The sequence below is a fragment of the Myotis davidii genome, unplaced genomic scaffold, assembly GCF_000327345.1.
Source record: "Myotis davidii unplaced genomic scaffold, ASM32734v1 scaffold299, whole genome shotgun sequence".
NCBI lineage: Eukaryota > Metazoa > Chordata > Mammalia > Chiroptera > Vespertilionidae > Myotis > Myotis davidii.
In genome coordinates, this window is record NW_006293088.1 from 6,864,851 (window position 1) to 6,882,543 (window position 17,693).

At 51.5% G+C, this 17,693-nt stretch overlaps 1 protein-coding gene across 1 annotated transcript in view; it reads right to left on the reverse strand.

Annotated features, from left to right (window-relative positions):
• Positions 1-17,669, reverse strand: part of PIK3CD (phosphatidylinositol-4,5-bisphosphate 3-kinase catalytic subunit delta) — a 31,638-nt gene extending 13,969 nt beyond the window's left edge. The window contains 4 exon segments of the mRNA XM_015565941.1: positions 528-637; positions 736-862; positions 3,669-3,841; positions 17,549-17,669. Of these exon segments, the coding sequence (XP_015421427.1) occupies positions 528-637; positions 736-862; positions 3,669-3,809 (378 nt within the window). The 5' untranslated portion in view covers positions 3,810-3,841; positions 17,549-17,669.
• Between the last annotated feature and the right edge of the window lie 24 nt (positions 17,670-17,693).

The window sequence follows — 17,693 nt, forward strand, 5'->3', positions numbered from 1 at the left end:
GACCCCCAGAGGCCTGGCTCATCAGCTCAAAGAGGGCCCAAGAACCAGCTCCCCGACCCCCAGGCCTCTGCCCCAGCCTCTGCCCCGGCCTCTGTCCAGGCCTCTGCCCCAGCCTCTGCCCAGGCCTCTGCCCAGGCCTCTGCCCAGGCCTCTGTCCCGGCCTCTGCCCAGGCCTCTGCCCAGGCCTCTGCCCAGGCGCGGGTCCAGGAGCCAGGCCTGGCTCACCTGGCACTGGCAGAGCATTTGTGATTTAAGAATTATACTTTTAAATTATGAATGAAATATTTGTATTATGTATATTCAGTATTTGCAAGATAATTGATAGATAAAATTAATCTGAATGTTTTGCTCTGTCTTGTACTTTTCTTGAAGTTAACATTTAAAAATTTTTAAATTAATAATTTATTTTCTCACTGTCACTATTTTACTACATTTTCTCCTTCAGATACTCCTTTTTAGCAAACATTTGAAGAAAACTGCTGATGTTGCATTCCCGCTAGACACTCTAGTGTGAATTAGCCAAGGACCTCCCAGCCCAGCTGCTGCCGCCGCGCGGCCGCCTCCTCACAGAACTGGCGCATCTTGACCCGAAAGTCATTCACCTCCGGGTCCCGCAAAGAATCAAACTCGTGCAGGCCTGAGGCAGGAGGGAGCCGGGGTCAGCAGGGTCAGGGGCCGGGGGCCGGGCCCCGGGGGCAGGCAGCCGGCAGCATGGGGCCCCCCTGGCCCGGGTACCTTTGCCAATGAGGAGGCTGATCTGCGAGTTGATGAGCTTCTTGACCCTGTCGCCCTCGCGGGCCACCAGGCGCAGGACAGGCAGGAAGGGCTGGATGTCGCAGACTACCACATTTTCTTGAAACTTCTAAAGTATTCAATGATGGACCCAGGAAATGTATAAGAACTCGTAAGAAAAACATGAAATACAAGTATATAGAGCAGTACCTAACTTTCCGGCCTTGTTCAATCACCGAGATTTCAGGTAGAAAGCAGTAACATTTTGAGAATACTGCTAATGTTTACAATTCCGCGACTTCAGTTGGCGAGTTGAGAACAAAGTTCTTTCAAAAATTAAGAATTCCTGTTTCTAGAGTTCAGTATTTGTGTATAAAGCTTCTAAATTATGAGAATACTTGTTATATTAACAACTGTGGTTGAATTGGTTATGGTGTTTTGAATGAAAATGCTAACATACTGAAGTCTCTTGTATATACTTCTAAGAAAACTATCACATCCTCTTGCAACACCTAAATTACTCAAATGATAAAAAATATTTTAAAATGAAAATTAAAGAAAAAGACAATGGCAAGATCCCAAGACCGCCACCCTCTCCAGACCCCGGAGCACTGACCACGGGGTCACCGGGAGTCCCGCCACCACTCCTCTGGGCGCTCTTACACCCCGACATGACCTCCAGGCACCCCCAGTTAATCATTCTGGGGCTCATCACCCCGACTTGTAAATGCTGGCAAACAATTCAGGAAAGTGTAAGGCACTGAGGGGGGCATGAACCCCTCTGTGGGCGGTGTACCCCCAGGGATTGCTGGGGAGCCTTCTCACAGTCAGGGTTTAGTGCAAAGGTGTTCACCACTGAGTCCCCGGGAAGACAAAAAAGGAGAAACCAGCCTCAGTTTCCCCCATGAGGGATGGGTAATTGTGGCCATGAACCCAAAGGGATCACACAGAGGCAGGACCCAGAATCCGGGGGCTCCTGGGCAACAGAGCACTCCAAGAGGCATCATTAAGAGGGAAAACGGAATCTGTAGATCAAGCAGATGGAATGAAAACCCAGTTCACAAAAATGACAATGAACATAGCGCCCTGGCAGGTGTGCTCGGGGTAGAGCATCGATCCACGCACCGAAGGGTCACGGGTTCGATTCCCGGGCCAGGGCACTACCTGGGCTGCAGGTTCGATCCCTATCCCTGGCCCTGGTCAGGCCCGTGCAGGAGGCAACCAATGGATGTTTCTCTCTCTCTCTTCCCCTTCCTCCTTCCCACCTTCTCTTCTATGCTCTCTAAAAACCAATGCGAAAAATATCCTCGGGTGAGGAGTAACAAAAACTAAACAATAAACATATGATAACCCTTTGGCTGTGCCCTGGTTTCTTTTTTATATACAGTACAGGATTGTTCGTTGTGATAAATTCTGATTAAAAACTTTTATATCCTTTCAGAGTTAAAATGTAACATCTTTTCCATTTTGTTAACTTTAGGTAAATATTACTTTAAGGTTAATCTTACTTTTTGCTTTCAGAGCGATACATGTATGTTAATTAAAATCCCAACACTGTGACCATAAAACACATGGGTCCCAGCAGTCTCATCTCACACCCCAATTCCACTGCCATTTCTTCATGTGGTTATTTATGCCACAGGCCAGACAGTAAATATTCTAGGCGCTGCTGGCGGCCAGACAGTAATCGCTGCAACTACCAACTTTGCCTTGTAAGGCGAAGGCGTCCCCGAACTCTAAGTAAATGAATGGGCGTGGCCGTCCTCCAGTAACCTGGTGGTTTGCAGAATCCTGATTTATATAATTCGTATGTTTATTGTTTATTTTTTGTTACTCCTCACACGAGGACTACACTCTGCAGGTGAACAGGAAGCAATGGTGCAATATTACTTCTGAAATAGAAAAAAAGAAATTTTATATTTAAAGAAATCTCCCAGCTGGGGGATGGGGGAGGCTAGGGGACTGTCTTGGGCGGGGGGAAAAAATGGACACATATGTAATACCCTTTGAAAAAAAAATAAATAAATAAAATAAAAGTGCTATAAAAGAAAAAAAAAATAAAGAAATCTCCCAGGAAGGGAAGATTAAAAACAAAAACCTAAAAAAACACCCCAAGGACGGTCCATTGCACCATTTGCTTCTCTCCTTTTTTTTTTCCTGCTCCTAAGTATAGCTTTTAGAATCCTGAGCTAAGGTCCTGCCCTGTAGACACATCACATTCCCACTTTGTAAGTGGAACAAGCCAGTCACTACCAAATACCATCCAGATGTCTAATGTTCTGACTCATCATTTACCCTGAAAATTATTCAACAAAAAAACCCCAAAGAATGATTTTCAGAGATGTGTTACTAGGACCACAGCCCTAAAGACAAAAGATCAGCAAAAGCCTTACGTGGCCGTGGACGGAGCGTGGTTCCAGAAACACCAGTGAGGTCATGAAGAGAATGAAGGGCCAGGTGGGAACACAGCCTGAGCTCTCACAGGCACCATGCAGGGGGCAGCTGAGCTAGGAAGGCTAGGCAGACGCTAACTGCAAGTTTCTAAACAATTCCTGGATAGTACTGACACCATTTACAATCCTATCCGAGGCTCTTAAACCTGGGAAATTACACGTGGGAGTGCGGGTGTCTGTCTTTCCGAGTTCCAAACACTAAGGACTAGTTTCGAGGTCAAGCCCTAGCTGGTGTGTCTCAGTGGATAGAGCCCCGGCCCTTGGACTGAAGGGTCCTGGGTTCAATTCCCGTCAAGGACACGCACCTCGGTAGCAGGCTGGATGCCCGCGCCAGTAGGGGCATGTTCAGGAGGCAACTCGTCAATGTGAAGCATCGATGTTTCTCCCTCCCCCCCCCCCCCCCCCTCTCTCTAAAAATCAATGGAAAAATATCCTCGGGTGAGGATGAACACACAAAGTCAATCAATAAGGTCAAGGTGGTACCTTCTTGATGGCGCTGAGGTTGGCATTGCGGGACACGGGGAAGTTCAGGTAGACCCCCGTGGGCAGCAGGAAGTCCACCGCCACGCTCTGGTTCTCCTCGTTGGCCCAGAATTCCATGGGGCAGTCCACCCCTGGGGGCATCCTGCTTCCTCACTTCTCGGACGCCAGCTCTCCTGAAAAGGGAGGGAAGGCAGGGTGAGCCCGCAGGCGCCGGCGGAGGCCTTCAAGAGGACCCTTCGGAAAACAGGACTCAGGACCTTTGGCCGCGGGAGGCTCAGGCTGGACCCCCGCCCGGGGTGGCCGAGGCCACCGGCCCAGCCGGCCGAGCTGCCTCTCAGCACAAGCGGACACTCCGGCCACGCCCCTCTCAGCAGTGGCCCAAGGTCAAGGCACCAACAGACCAGCTTCAGATCATTTTTTCTCAGGATCACAGGCGGGGGAGACCGGCCACGGCCACCAACTGGCAAAGGAGCGAAGAGGCACCGAAGGCTACGGCTCTGAGACGTTCTACCCGAAACCAAGGGGCTTAAAACTGGCTTTGGGTCGTGAAACAATCTGTTGAAACGTCTCAGTCACCCCAATCCCCTCAGTCACACCCGCTCCCCGGTAAGGAAAGGTTACAGGCTCACGTGAAGGTCCCGGATGCCCCAGCGCGTCAGGCTGCCACCACTTGCATCCTGATTGATTAATAATACTGTCCGTGGATGTTTTTTGTGTTTTTTTTGGTGGTTTTTTTTTTTGTTTTTTTTCCGTGGATGTTTTTAGACTTGTATGATACTAATATGTACCCACAAACAATTCCTAATATGTTTGCATGCTTTAAAACTTGGCGGATACATGTAGCTCTAGTTCATTCTTTTTGACTCTCGTGGTATTTGACTTTGTAAATAAACCACGTTATTTACCCCTTCTCTTGTGGATGAACCTCAAGGTTTGTTTCTACTCTAGTTATTACAAAAGCAACGCTACAATGTATATTCTTTTTCTAGTCTTTTTTAAAATATGTTTTTATTGATTTCAGAGAGGAAGGGAGTGGGGGGGGAGAGAGAGAGAGAGATCAATGGTGAGAGAGAAACATTGATCGGCTGCTTCCTGCACACCCCACACTGGGGATGGAGCCTGCAACCCGGGCATGTACCCTGACCCAGAACTGAGCCATGACCTCCTGGCTCATAGGTCACCGCTCAACAGCCAAGCTGGGGGTGGGCTACAATGTATATTCTTGCTTGCATCTCCCTGTGTGCATGTCAGTCCCGATGAGTGTTGTCCGAGAGATATGTAAAGTGAGAGACGTGTACTGTCAAAGTTACCAGTAGCCACATTTAAAAAAGTAATTAAAAGACAGGTAACATTAAATTGAGTAATATATTTTACTTGATCCAGTATATCCAAAATATGGTCATTTTGATGTTATCAAGATAGAAAAATTACTAAGCAGATATTTTACTTTTTCCCCTTATTTTGAAATCTGTTATGTAATCTATACTTGCTGTGCAGACTCAAATTATTCTAAAGATACTTTAGAAAGTTTTCAAATAAAGGAATTCAAGTACCGATTCTTACATTTAAGTGAATTAAAATGAAATAAAATGCTTGAAAACCCCCCTCCTCAGTCATTCTTTCAGAGTTCAGGGCTCACAAACTCTGCGTGGCCACACCGGACAGCGCAGCCCGGGGCACACTCGCCGAGTGGAACTGCCAGGTCACAGGCCTCACCTGGGGCAGGTACAACCACGGCATTAACGTCACCAAAGTGAAGAGGGGACGTCCGTTAGCAAGAGCAACACACTTTTCCTTCCTCACCGACACTCGGAGAGGCCTCAGATGCTCCCGTCATTATAATCTGCATCTCCCTGACTTCCCATAAAAGGTTTATCTTCTCCAAAGAGCCTGCTTACAGTCGTGGCCCACGTGTCCGTGGAGTTATTTGTCCTTTTCTTATGAGCTTGTGGAGTTTCTCTAGATTGAAGTCTTTTGTTGATTAAATGAGTTGGAAATATCTCCGAGTCACCTTTTTATTTTGTTTATAGAGGGGTTTTTTCTTTTGATAAGTATTTCTTAATGTGGATGCAGACAATTTTTCAACCTTTTCCTTTATGTTTTATGATTTTTATTCTTTAGAAGAATACTTCCCTAACCTAAAGTCACATCTTTTTAGATTTAAATGACTTGTAAAAATCGTTGAAAGGAACCCTCGTGGGTTTGGCTCAGGTGGATAGAGCACCAGCCTGTGGACTGAAGGGTCCCGGGTTCGATTCCAGTCAAGGGCATGCACCTCGGCTGCAGGCTCATCCCTGGCCCAGGCTGGGACACATGTGGGAGGCAAGCCATTGATGTGTCCCTCTCACATCGATGTTTCTCTCTCTGTCTCCTCCCCTTTCGACTCTCTCTTAAAGAAAAAAAAAGAAAAAGTTGAAAGGAGATGTTTAGCGGGAGACAGCCATTCTGGTGGCTCTGCCAGCGGGGCCAGGCCCGGCCTTTGGTGGGACGCAGACCTGACGGAGCAGCCCAATGTGCACCTCGCCCTCCGCTGCCATGACACAACCTGCCGTGATCCCCGTCCACTGATTGTAAAACCACATCCTACTCTGGGTTCCTCTTTCTGAGAACGGCCAGGCCAAAGGCTTTCTTGTCTTTTTTTTAAGAAAGAACCTAAAAAAAAAATTTTTTTTTATTGATTTCTTAGAGAGGGAGAGAGAAGAGGAACATTGATGGGAGAGGGAAATATCAATCAGCAGCTCCCACTGGGGATGCAGCCTGAAGCCCGGGCATGTTCCCTGGCCAGGAATCCAACCGGCAACCCTTCAGTGCACGAGGCGATACCCAACCACTGAGCCGCACGGGCCAGGGCATGCTTTCCTTTTGATTCAAAATGCTGGGGCTCGTCAGGAATGCTGGAGAACCACTTACAATGCTCCACGGGCTTCGGCCCAGCTTGGGGAGTCAGGAGCACCTCCGGCCATTCACTCCTGAAGCCATGACCAAAGGAACGGACGGGGACCCGAGACACAGGCACCCCCAGTCCCCTGCCTCTTCCCACTACACTCACCCAGCGGGAACGCAGGGAAGTTCTCTGATGTAAACACTCATTCCTGCCCTGGCCTGGTGGCTCAGTTGGCGTGTCGAAAGGTTGTGGGTTCAATGCCTAGTCAGGGCACATACCTAGGTTGCGGGTTTGATCCCTGGTTGGGGCCTGTACAGAAGGCAACTGTTCAATGTTTCTCTCTCACATCAATGATTTCTCTCTCTCTCTCTCTCTCTCTCTCTCTCTCTCTCTCTCTCTCTCTCTCACCTTTATTCTCTCTAAAATAAATAAAAAGCATATCACTGGTTGAGAATCCAAAACAGCAACAAAAACCTCACTCCTACAGGAGAAGACTCGGGGTGGTGTGGGCAGCACATGATCCAAGGCCCGACACGGGGCAGGAGAAAGTGGGGACTCTGGACCCAGGACCCAGGGTGCACCTGCCGATGAGCCCAACCGTCTGAAGCCGACGCCCCGCTCTGCAGATGGCATGGGGCACAGATGCCAGCCGAGGCCGGGGCTGCAGAACCGCCCTGAGAATGCAAACTGGCACAGCCACTTCGGCCAACTGACAGCATCCGCGATGCCCTCGGACCCAGCGGTTCCACTCCCGGGCAAACACCTGACAGGAAGGCCGGCCTGCGAGCCGAAGAGGAGTCCGAGCGCGCCAGCAGCAGCGCTATTCCTGACAGGCCCCTCCCCCACCCCCTGGAAAGTGCCCGAAGGCCCAGCAGCAGGGAGTGGGGAGATAAACTGTATCCCTCCCACCGAGATGTGACGGAGCAGTGAGCGTGGTCTCCAAACACACACAATATAAATGCGTCGCACAAGCATGAAGCTGAAAGAAGCCAGGCCCAGAGGAGTGCGTGCTCATGATTTCAGTCACAGAGAGCAGGCATGGGCAGACTCCCCTCTGTTGGCAGAGACGATGGGGCTCACCCCTAGGGGAGAGCCGTTACCCCGGGGGGCAGGGGAGTGAGGGCGTCTGGGTGCTGGGAATTTTGGGGGTTTCTTGATCTGAAAGCTGGGGACTTTTCACAGACTCAACACATCCTCAGTTCAAGGGGTTCAGATGGGCTGACTTCAATCCTGGCCTGAGATCCAGGCCCAGCCCATCGGAGCCCCGAATTCCACCACCACCACCACCACCCCACTCCACCCTCGCCCTGGTCATGGAGAGTGGAAGCCAGAATGAGACTTAGGCCCCGCCAATCACTGCATGTCATCTTCACAGAGATTCCAGGATGTGCATGGGATTATCAAATCCGTGCAGTGGGTTTTGACCTCTGGATTTCTTTGGGGACTTCCTCCTGGGGTAGCAGAAAAACACAGAATATGTACCTAAAGCTGCTGGTGACCATCTGCTGCCCTTAAGGGGCGGAACCTGAGGAGAGGACAACGTGGAAAGCAGAGCTCAGGGTGGAGAGTCCACGCGGGGCCCAAGGACAGCCTCTGAGTTCCTGGATCCAGTCATGCCTGAAGCAGGCTCTATCACTGCACTTTTCAGTTCTATCAGCCAAGGGTCCTGGTTTTGATTCTGGTCAAGGGCACATGCCTGGGTTGCAGGCTCGATCCACAGAAGGGGGCGTGCAGGAGGCAGCCAATCAATGATTCTCTCTCATCACTGATGTTTCTATCTCCCTCTCCCTTCTTCTCTGAAATCAATAAAAACAAACAAACAAACATATATATTTTTAAAAAGATACACTTAGGAGCTGGGTGGGTCAGATGGGGGACAGTGAGGGAGGAGGGAGGATGACAGCCAGGTTCGGGCTTGGGAGATTGGCTGGGGAGGGTGGAAATTTCCCAAGATGGGGAAGCGTAAGGGAGAACTACGTTTTAGGGGCAATAAAACAGCAAGAGCCGCATCTCAGACACAGTGAATCTGAGCTGCTAACTGAACGTCCCAGGGAAGACAGCCAAAGGGTGAGGCCAGGCTGGAGCTCAGGGGTGAGGTCGTTAGGGTCCCGGGCTATAATCTGGGGGCGGTGGTGACACACAGGTGTGGAGCCACGGGGACAGATGAGACAGAGACAGAGGGTCCGAAAGGGGTAGGACCACCCTCAAGGCACTCGGGGCCCAGCAAAGACGAACCAGGAGTGACTGATCCCCCCTCACCCTGAGTCATCCAGACTGTTCAGGCAGGCGTCTGTCGTCCATATCTGAACCGTTAGTAAAATATCAAAGACAACTGGACAGGGAGGAGCTCAGTTCCCTTCCTTCACTTTCCACTTCCAGCCAGCACCGCACACAGAAACAGCCGCCTGGCCGCAGGGCGGTTTGGGCTGCAGGTCTCCGCCCCAGGACCCACCATCCCTGGCCAGCTGTTCTCAGCGAGACGCACTTTCTCTGGAACATGCGACTCCCTCCAAATATTCCAACAGAAGCCCCCCTCCTCCCTGGCCAGCAGCTCCCGGCCTGGATTTATTTCCAAGGAGGAGGGCAGGCCACGGATGCAGGAGCCCAGCGTCGCAGGCGCCCCCTCCGGGCTGGGAACGGGGTTGCAGCCCATCTGCTAGTCCCCTGGGCTGGCAGACCTGCTAAGAAATGCCTTTCATTCCTTTTGAAACGCCAGGGACCCGGGGCTCTGAGCTGGCATCTCCTGAGTCATCGCAAATGTGGCTGCCGCTCCAACCAGGAGCCGCTGCCAGCCTGTGTCCACGTACAGCGACAGCCTGCTTGGTGCTGCAGCCAGCAGGCGTGCGAGGGCCAGGCCGCGGGGAAAAGAGAACTGTGCCCACTTCCCCGAGCCGTACACATCCTCCTCCGTGAGCGCCCTCGGCCGTCATGGGCCTCCAGAAGGTACCCTGGAGCAAGCATGTCAAACTCGTGGCCCACAGGCCGCATGCCTTGTTTGTTTGGCCCGTGTTAGCCGTTGAGTTTGACATGGTCCCCACCAATCTGTCTACAGCGAGAGATGCTCGTCAATCCCGAGACAAAACCTCTGCCCAACGCTGATTTCAGAGCTGAAGTTACAACCCCAGAAGCCCAAGAGGAGGAGCCTCAGAAACTCCTAGAAGGCGGTTAGACACATCGTCCAAGTATCTACCATCAACTAGCTTGGAGGATCCAAGACCAGCAGGCACCGTGATGAGGGGTAGGGCCCCCCCCGCCCAACCTGGGGTTACTTCCAGGTCCTTCTCAGCCTCAACAGTCCTTCTAGCCCTCGCTGGTTTGGCTCAGTGGCTAGGGCGTCGGCCTGCAGACTGATGGGTCCCAGGTTCGATTCTGGTCAGGGCACATGCATTCCCAGTGGGCCTGATCCCCAGTGTGGGGTGAGCAGGAGGCAGCCGATCAATGATTCTCTCTCATCACTGATGTTTCCATCTCTCTCTCCCTCTCCCTTCCTCTCTGACATCAATAAAAATATATATACATATTTTTAAAAGTCCTTCTAACCAAGTGTTCTGTATTGCGCAGAGAAGGAAATGGACACTCTTCCTGTCGCCCGACTTCTGTGGGAGCCAGATGCCAGTGGGCGCCTCAGAAACAGAGTCGAAGGTCTTTACCCAGAGCACCCACTGCCCGGCCAGCTCCTGCACATCCACCTTGAAGAAGCTTCTAGAAACCAGCCCCTGCTCTGGCTGCGAGGAAAACCCTCCTGGAGGCCCCGGGAAAGAGGCCGGAAGGGCCTCTCTCTGTCCCAGGAGGCCAAGTCCTGCTCATTCATTCCTTCATTCATTCAGCAAATACTGACTTGAGCACCAGGGGATGTGAGGGGGAGGGGGCAGCACCACCCGCTCTCACGGGGTTTAGTCTAACAGGGGAAACAAAACGAGGAAAGGACAGCGGAGAGACAGGCCGGTTTCCCAGAGTAAAAGCGTCGAAATGGAATAAAAACGAGCTTGCAGGGCAGGTCTCTTGTCAGGGAAGGGTCCTCGCGGGAGACTGTGGGAACTGAGGCTCAAATGAGGGGAAGGATCCAGAAACGCTCCATGAAACAGGCGGGCCCTGGAGTCAGGCCTGGAGGCGAGCTGGCTGGCGGGGAGGGTGGGAGCCTGCAGGGGGAGCCGCGTGAGGAGTCCGGGCCTGTCCCCAATGCAGGTGGGGGGGGGGCTGTCACTGGTGTCGAGCAGGAGGCTGACACGCCTGATTTACACTTCACACTGAAGACACTTGGGCTGCTGTGAGGCCGTGGAAGGGAGGGAGGCAAGAATGGACGTGGGAAAGGCGTTCAGCCCCAGGGCACAGGTCAGGCTAGACCAGCGGTTCTCAACCTGTGGGTCGCGACCCCTTTTGGGGTCGAACGACCCTTTCACAGGAGTCGCCTAAGACCATCGGAAAACACAGATATAATTACATATTGTTTTTGTGATTCATCACTATGCTTTGTGTTCAATTTGTAACAATGAAACTACATCCTGCAGATCAGATATTTACATTATGATTCATAACAGTAGCAACATTACAGTTATGAAGGAGCAACGAAAATAATGTTATGGTTGGGGGTCACCACAACGTGAGGAACTCTATTAAAGGGTCGCGGCATTAGGAAGGTTGAGAACCACTGGGCTAGACGGACAGGATGGGGAACGGGCTGGGCCCTCCAGGCCACCAAACGCCCCATCCTCCACCTCGGCTGAGGGGCGGGCACTTGGCCTTGAACTTTCCTGTCCTTCGGAACCTTCTTGACGAAGAACTTGAGCTACAACCAGAAGGAAAAGTGGATGGTCCAGGGTCCCCAACAGGTAGTCTCAGGATAGATGTGCTGTTTTTCCAAAATACGAAACCTTTCACGGGAGCACATCAGTGTGTCCCCCGGGGAGGCCCCGTGTCCCAGCTTCCTCCCTGCCTGGTGGCCCCGTGGCCCTCAGGACAGAACGAGGCCCCACCAAAGCCATCAGCCACAGCAAAGGGAGGCGGGCAAGGCTGGCCAGCGCAGGCCGCGCCTCTGCTGCCCTCTAAGGCGAGGCCTGTCCGGGTGGTCAGCTGGGGTGGGGACCCGTCCAACAGGGAAAGAAGGGAAGGGAACCTCCAGGAGCCGAGGCCGGGCACGCAGGACGTCCCAACGGCCGGGACCAGGAAGGCAGGGCTTGTCTGAGGGCTGAGGGCGCTGAGGAGGAGGAGGAGGGCAGGGTGAGGATGGAGGAGACGGAGCGCCGTCACCCGCAGACAGCAGCCCGGCGTCCGCCTGGGAAGGAAGCTGAGGCCGAGCTGCCTGCTTTTCTTGTCGGCCCACTTCTGCCTCCCTGTCGTTTTTTAAATCTTCTTCTTCCTTTTCTTTTTTAAACTTTATCTTATTTATTGCTCTGAGAGAGAGATTGATTTGGTTGTTCCACTTACTTAGGCATTTGTTGGTGGATTCTTGTGTGTGTCTTGACCGGGATTGAACCAGCAACCTTGGTGGGTGGGGATGACACTGACCAGTGGTGCTGCCTGGCGAGGGCTCTGGTGTGTCTTCCTTTTTAAATGTTTACCCGTCTTCATTTTAAATGTGTCTCCCTTGAGGCCATAGTTTTCTTTTCTTCTTCTTCTTTTTTTTTTGTTAATCTTCACCCAAGGGTATTTTTTTCCATTGATTTTTAAATATATCTTACTGATTTTTTACAGACAGGAAGGGAGAGGGATAGGGAAGTTAGAAACATCAATGAGAGAGAAACATCGATCAGCTGCCTCCTGCACACTCCCTACTGGGGATGTGCCCGCAACCCAGGTACATGCCCTTGACCGGAATCGAACCTGGGACCCTTGAGTCCACAGGCCGACGCTCTATCCACTGAGCCAAACCGGTTAGGGCTCCATTGATTTTTAGAGAGAGAGGAAGGGAGGGGGAGAGACAGACAGAGAGAGAGAAACATCGATGTGAGGGAGACACATCCATTGGTTGCCTCCTACACGCCCCGACCCGGGGTTGGGGATCGAGCCTGCAACCCAGGTATATGCCCTTGACCAGAATCAAACCCGGGACTCTTCAGTCCATGGACCAATGCTCTATCCACTGAGCAACCGGGCAGGGCAAGGCCATAGTTTTCAACAGGACAGTAACTTTTTTTTTAATTTAAGAACAGTAACTTATAATTTGAATAATTAAAAGGGAAAAAGTATCTTCAATGGGGGAAAGCAAGACAGACATCATAAGTGAGAGGTGTAGATCTGGAAATTTTGTTCTACTATATGGAGGAAAAAAAAAGACTTCTGACCCCTGCTGCTGTCAGAAAATGTAAACCGTGACCTGCAAATTTCTATCCCAACTGTCTCCCTGATGCTCAGTCCCAGGCCCAGCTGGGGAGGGGCTGCACCCCAGGGGGTCCCTCGACACTGCACACCCAAGTCAGTAGGAAAGCCCATGGTCTCAGGCCAGGAAGTGTGGGGAATTCAGGAACTGTCTTAAGGAAGCAATTCAAGGGCTAAAAAAACTACACGCACTAAGGTACTCATTGTGGTATTGTTTGTAAACGTGATAAGTCTAAAGTAATAGGGAAATGACTAAGTCAACGATCACTCGCTAACTTAAAGGAGTGGGTGTGGTCACCAGGCACTGAATGACACCACACACACACCCAGCCATCCTGGCAACATGCCTGTGGGCCAAACAGTGCAGGAAGCATCGAGAAAATGAACCGGCTGGACTATGGGTGCATGTGGATGTCACAATAGGACTTCTCAATGTTAGTATCTATGAAAGTTAAGCAAGCAGATGATTGTTAAAATCACTTAACACTAGCCCTGGCTGGGTGGCTCAGTGGGTTGGGGCATCAGCCCATATATCAAAAGGCTATGGGTTGAATTCCCGGTCAGGGCACATACCTGGGTTGGGGGTTTGATTCCCATTCCTGGCTTATACAGGAGGTGGCCGATTGACTTCTCTCTTTCTCTCTCTTTCTCTCTCTCTCTCTCTCTCTCTCTCTCCCTCCCTCCCTCCCTCTCATTCTTCCCTCTTTTCTGTCTCTAAAGATCAGTAAAGTGCATATCCTTGGGTGAGGATTAAAAAAAATAATAATAATTGCTTAAAACTAAAATGCAGAAAAAAAAAATTAGCAGTCCCCTGACCTCCACAAGCAGACGTACCACTCCCAATTTCAGTTGTTTCTTTGGATATTTCCAAACAATAGGTTTGCACTGATATTTCTGGATTTTCAACTTTGAACTTCTTGCCCTACAGTAAGTTTGTGCTTCCCTACAAGTACCCACACACACATCCTCTCGTCCGTCTTCCAAATATAGTGATGGGATCGTTTTCGTTAGTCAAACATCAGCGCTTACTATGTAAACATTGTTCAAAGCCAGGCCACTCAGTATGCTATGATTTTATTTCCTCTCTTGTTCACCTTTTTGTTATTCTTGTAGTTGATAGTTGCCTCACTTTTCATTTTCTTTGCTTTCTATGTACGGCTATGTAGTTCCCCCCCAAACTCTCCCTCAGAGCCATAAAACTCCTTAAAATGCAGCAAATATGTCAGATGAGCCACCAGCTTCCTTCTTCTTGGAGCTACTCCTCCGGGGCCCTCAGTGACCCTGCTCCGAGCGGGCTGCTTGCTCCCAGACCAGCCACATGGCTGCGGTGCCGGGACCTCTCTGCACCATCACAGGGACTCCCTTCCCTGCGTGGGCCCTGCACCAGTCGGGGGACTTGGCTGCAAGTAAAGAAGCCACTGCTCCCTGGTGAGCTAAGCCGAGAGGAGCTGGTGGATCAGGACGGCTGGCGCACTGGGAGGAGGTCACAGTTCCGCGGGAGGGTGTGAGAAGGATGAGTGGTTCGTACATTGGAAACAATGCAAACAAAAGGATGAGGCGACTATCAAGTCCGGGAAAAACGAACAGCCGGACGAGACGAGAAATGTAACTGCGGCCCACGGTGCGAACCCCGCACTGAATGTCTGCCGGCGTTTCTGTCGCTGCCGCTGAGTGCTGGGTGTCCGTTTGCACGCCTGCCGCTTCTGCGCCAAGAACCTGACCTTGTCGCCCATCACTGCCGCAGGGACACAGTCCACCCGTCATCCCTCTCTTCTGTGTCAAGTCTGACGTCGGTGCATCTCACCAGTGGAGCCCAGGCCACAGGTCCCGGCCACGGGGGAGGCTTGGGAGGGAACGGTTCTCCGGTCCCGTGGTGGGGTCAGTGTGTTTCTTTTTTCTCACCACTCCCGAGACCCAGTAAGATAACAGCCGAGACACAGAAGGCCACTTGGCAGCCGCAACGAACGGGAACAAGGGACAATTGCACATTGTGCTGCCTGTTCCTCTTCCTCGGTCTACGTTCTCATCTGACTGGAGCACATCCTCCAGGGTCTTCCTTGAAAAGAGTCACGAAGGGGGCGGAGGGCGTGTCAGGTTTGTGAAAATTCCTGCCTAAAAGGTACCTTTATTACTTTGCTGGGGGTGCACTTACAGGGCTCTGGGCTGGGAACGAACTTCCCCGGGAAACTTGGAGGAGTGGCTCCATTGTGCTGCCGCTTCTCGTGCTGCTGTGTCCAGTCCGATGCCACCCTGTTCTCCGACCTCCTCTATGTGCCCGCTTTGGTCCCTGTCGGCTTTTTGTAACGTTTCTCTATCTCTGGCGCTTTGAGAGCTCACGACGATGTCCTGCAGCAGGTCTCATCCCTTCACGTGCCGCTTCTTGTGTTATTCATTGTGCTGAGCACGACTCAGAGACGCTGAACGGGGGACTCCTTCAGGTCCAGAATTTTCTCCTGTAGTTTCCTGGATAACCACCCCCTGCTCCGTTTCTCTCCCTGCGTTTCCTTGAGGTCCTATGGGATGGATACTGGGCCTCCCAAGCCGATTCTCTCATTTTCTTACCTTTCCTAGGAATTTATTTTTCAATCTTCCAGCTCTATCCCATGGAAATTTTTACTACTGCGATCATAGTTTCATATCCAATAGCTTATTACGGTTTTATGAATGTTCCCTTTTTTAAAACAACCGTGTCTCTGACTTCCGAATCTCTTCTTTCTGTGTGTGGGGGTCTCTGGATTTCCCGGTCGAGGCCTCATGCTGTGTGCGATGACCCGCACCCCAAGCTGTGTGCGCACAGGCAGGGCTAGTTGCCAGTAGGTGTCACGGCGAAGTGACGAAGTAGCAGCCTAGTTTTTCTACAGGGTCCCCCCCAATGTTAGTATCCGAGGGTCATTTTTCTTATGAGGTCAATTTTCTCAGAAAGGAGGTCTTCAAGGCCCTGCCTGGAGGGTGGGGCTGAGCCAGGCTGCACGGGTCCGGGAGCCAACCAGGAGAGGGTGTCCCTGAATTAGGACGGTGGGTGCCTCCTCAGCCTCCCCTGCCCCCAGCTGGCCCAACGCCGCCCGCAGGAAACCCGGCAGGAGATGGAGCCCCCTGGCTATGTGGGCTGAGCCAGGTGTCTGTGGCTCTAAACACACCTTCAGCCCATCTTCTTGCTTCCCAGCGTCCTCTACGCCAGGTCGGGAACACTCTGTAGCCCCCATTCTTGATCCTGAGGCGGGGGGGCTCCTATGGACACATCAGCCTGTTCCCCCACAACACAGGACATTCAGTGCTCTCTCTCGGCCTCTCTCCCCCACACCTGTTTAGTACCTGTCAACGTTTTTACTCACATCCCTCCTCCTCTCTCATCCTGTTCTTTTTCTTACAGGTTTATACCTTTACTCTCGTTCTAGTGGGCTTTTGAAACAGCGCAGAAACAAACATATTCATTCAAAGAGTGATGCTCGTGTGGCAGTCCGCAATAATACTTAACAATAAATAACAATCAAGTTTCCAAAGATACACACAGGAGACTAGTGGGTGGGGAGGGTATTCCCACAAGGAAACTGGTGGGTGCCAGGTGGGGGGAATGACAGGAGAGTTATGCTTGCGGGTTTTTTTTTTTTCATTTTGCAAATTTTTTACAGTAACTGGGTATTCTTATCAATAAAAACATTGAGGGTTAAAAAATTATTATGAAAAGGCATCTTCTGAAACAAGTATCAAGGTGCGTAGGAGAAACTCGAACCAAGGAATTCTGGGCCAGTCTCCTGGCCTATGACACAGTGGCTATGTTTACCTCAACTTTATGGGTTAAAATTCTGCTAAATATTTTGATCTTTAAAAAGAGATCCACATGTAACAAACAAACAAAATTTGGAAACTACCAATGAAGATCTAGAGAAAATGAGGTTGGGGGGGGGCCTACAAGGATGATACCACGCTATAACCCGCACCCTTTCCATCCTGAAATGACAGGAGCTGTTCAAGCATCTGGGTAAGGAGGAGTGAGCTGTGTGCCCACAGGATACATACGTACCCACAGAGCCTGCAAAGGGGACTGCAGCCTACGGACCTGCGAGCTCCCCAACCAGACCCAGCTACTCCCAGCCGCCAGAGTGGGGTGCCCAGCCAGCGTCAGTCTCTGGCCTCAGTTTCTTCACGGGCACAATGAAAGGACTGCATTCACCCTCCCAGCTAATGTTCTAGAAGCTCCAAGGAGCATCCTATTACTGATACAGTGACTGCCAACTCTCTAGAGAAACAGAATGTCCCCGGCTCAGGACTCCTTGAGAAGCAAGATACCGAGTTATCAAAATTCAGCCCGTTCCTTTGGAAGAATGTCTTACTTTCTCTCTCCCCAAATCAGCCAGCCCCATTCTACCAGGACGGGGCACGTCAAACACCAAACACTGCAGCTGAATCACGGGTCCCCTCCCGGGCTCCCCTCCCGGGCTCCCCGGGGCTCCCACCCCTTCCTGTCCCAGCAGCAGCATCCTCTTGGGAAGCTGGCTAAGGTCTAGTTCACTTCCCAGGAACGGGCTCTTCACACCAACTCTTCCTCTCAGCTCTGGTCCTACCGAAGGGTTCTCCCGTGGCTTTGTGGGCGGGGAGGCCGGAGGGTCACATTCCAGTGTCAACTCATCCACAAATAACGCCTCTCCTCCCAGCATCCCTCTGGTCTCCTTGGCCCACCTACCTCTCTGGATCGGTCCAAGAAAGACCAGCCGCAAAGGCCCCTCTGCCTGGCAGCTCAAAGATGCGCTGGAGCCAGTGAGCGTCATTCCGTCCTCGCTTGACTCTGAGGGCTCCTTATCTGTTGTGGGGGGGGGGGGGGGGAGAGA